At 48.3% G+C, this 2,530-nt stretch overlaps 1 protein-coding gene across 1 annotated transcript; it reads left to right on the forward strand.

Annotated features, from left to right (window-relative positions):
- The first annotated feature begins 222 nt into the window (after positions 1-222).
- On the forward strand, positions 223-2,187 carry LOC148766864 (uncharacterized). The gene is made up of 3 exons (XM_088825844.1): positions 223-352; positions 622-1,505; positions 1,624-2,187. Exons 1-3 carry the CDS (start codon positions 223-225, stop codon positions 2,185-2,187), a joined length of 1,578 nt encoding a protein of 525 aa, XP_088681970.1.
- The last annotated feature ends 343 nt before the right edge of the window (positions 2,188-2,530 follow it).

The raw sequence follows: 2,530 nt of genomic DNA on the forward strand, positions 1-2,530 counted from the left end.
CGGGATGAAGCTTGTCAAAAGGCTTTCGTCGAGCTGAAGTCATATCTCGCATCACCACCCTTGCTCATAAACCTCAGTCCGGAGACACCCTCCTCCTGTACTTAGCTACCTACCTCAGCTGATGCCATCAGCGCAGTCCTCATCCGAGATGGAGGAAAAGGCCACCAGCCTATATACTACATAAGTCGCGCCCTCCAAGGAGCCGAACAACGCTACACCAATATGGAGAAGCTCGCTCTCGCCCTCATCAACGCAGCTCGGAAGCTCCGACCTTACTTCCAATCACATCAAGTGGTGGTTCTCACCAATTACCCCATAAAGCAGATATTAAGGAGTTCGAGACATCCGGACGGTTAGCCAAATGGGCAATAAAACTGAGTGAATACGGGATATAATTCAAACCCTGCCCCGCCATTAAGGGGCAAGTATTGGCTGACTTCTTAGTGGAAATGACCTCAGTAGAAGAGAGAACCTCCCTCCCTGCTTGGTCTGTCAGCGTTGATGGGTCTTCCACAGCCACAAGAGGTGGCGCGGGTATCGTACTAACAAACCCCAACGGAGATTTCGAATATGCTCAACGATTCGAATTCATAGCCTCAAACAATGTGGCTTAATATAAAGCCTTGATAGCTGGAATCCGCCTCGCCCTAGCAGCCGGAGCGCGTAAGCTCCTAATCCAAAGTGACTCTCAGCTCGTCGCTAACCAAGTACTCGGAACTTACGAGGCCAAAGAAGACTCCATGGCCAAATACTTGGCTCTCACACACACTCTGTTATCCAAGTTCGAGAGCTACGAAATAAGACATATACCTCGCTCAAGTAACATCCATGCGGACAAATTAGCTAGGCTTGGAAGCTTCATGGCGAGCATTGGAAGTCGGAAGGTGACGCTCCTCACCTCGCCTCAGCCGGAGATAACTTCAACCGATGAAGTGCATTACAACGAGGAGGACAAACCGTGCTGGTTCACTCCAATCATAAAGTATCTCAAGAAGGGAGAACTTCCAACTGATGTCACCCAGGCACGGAAGTTAAAAACAAGAGTCGCTCGCTTCATAATAGTGGGAGAAGAACTTTACAAACGAGGATTCTCATTCCCCTATCTCAAGTTCCTAGACCCAACTACAGCAAATTACGTACTTCGAGAAGTACATAAAGGCATTTGCGGCAATCATTTGAGCGGTAGAACCTTGGCTCTCAAACTATTGAGACAAGGCTATTACTGGCCAACGATGCACGAGGACGCAAAGAAATTAGTCCAGAGGTGTAAGCCTTGCCAAGAGAATGCCAACATCACTCACCTGCCAGCGACATTAATGCAGCCGATTGATAGCCCCATCCCTTTCGCCCAATGGGGGATGGACTTAATCGGACCATTCCCGCCCGCCACGGGAGGACGCAAGTTCCTGATTGTAGCCGTGGATTACTTCACCAAATGGGTGAAGCCCGAACCCTTAGCACGCATCCGAGACGAAGAGGTCATCCAATTCCTATGGAACAATATTGTGTGTCTCTTTGGAATCCCATGTTCCATTATTTCAGATAATGGAACCCAATTTTGTGGCGACAAAGTGAAGAATTGGTGTCTCGGCTTAGACATCAAACAGTTCTTCACATTCGTAGCCAATCAACAGGCTAACGGCCAGACGGAGGTCACGAATCGCACCATACTCCAACACCTTAAAACAAGGCTTGGAAGAGCCAAAGGGAAGTGGGTGGAAGAATTACCTAGCGCCCTATGGGCTTATCGAACAACTCCACGAGCAGCAACCGGAGAATCACCTTTTAATCTGGCTTTCGGCACAGAGGCTCGCACCCATTGAAATCGGCGAACCATCTTGGCGAATCACCAACTATGATCCCGCAGCTAACGAAGAAGCTATGCGGGGAAGCCTCGACCTCGTAGATGAGCAACGAGAGATTGCATACATCCGACAACAGATGTACAAACCATGCATGGCCAAGGCCTATAACTCAAAGGTCCGCCCTCGATCCTTCCAAGTGGGAGATTTAGTCCTCCGAAAAGCTGAAGCCTCGCGCCCCATTGGTAAGCTCGACCCAAAATGGGAAGGACCATACAAAATCACACAAGTGGTCAATACTGGAGCATATCGCCTCGAGAACCTTGACGGACATCCTATACCCAGAACCTGGAATATAGGGAACCTCAAAAGGTTCTACGCTTGAGGTATACATACTTCAAATCCGTATAAGTTACCATCCATGTCCTCCTCATACAAAAGTTTCTTACAAACCATTACCCCTACAGGCTTCGCGACCTTTCACGTCACTCGTCTTGCAAAAACTGTCTCTACACTCTTGGGAAGTTTCTACTCCATAACGAGGTGCGTAAAAGTCCCACCCAAACTGGAGGGCTAGTAATATTACTTAAATCGACATTCCATGATCACTTTTCATCACCTTCTTATAGATTGAGAATCAATTACGAGGGGATGCCTACTACTCATACTGGCCCAAAGAGCGAAGATACTCCATACCACATCGCCAAGGGTAACACTACTTCCACTAA

Source organism: Erythranthe guttata, chromosome 11, assembly GCF_056151865.1.
Source record: "Erythranthe guttata isolate IM_541 chromosome 11, IM_541, whole genome shotgun sequence".
Lineage (NCBI taxonomy): Eukaryota > Viridiplantae > Streptophyta > Magnoliopsida > Lamiales > Phrymaceae > Erythranthe > Erythranthe guttata.

Coding starts and splice junctions, on each gene's coding strand:
- LOC148766864 (XM_088825844.1), top strand. CDS start 223: ATGGAGAAGCTCGCTCTCGCCCTCATCAACGCAGCTCGGAAGCTCCGA. Junction 353..621: donor GAGTTCGAGACATCCGGACG/GTTAGCCAAATG, acceptor CTTAATATAAAG/CCTTGATAGCTGGAATCCGC. Junction 1,506..1,623: donor AATTCCTATGGAACAATATT/GTGTGTCTCTTT, acceptor TCACATTCGTAG/CCAATCAACAGGCTAACGGC.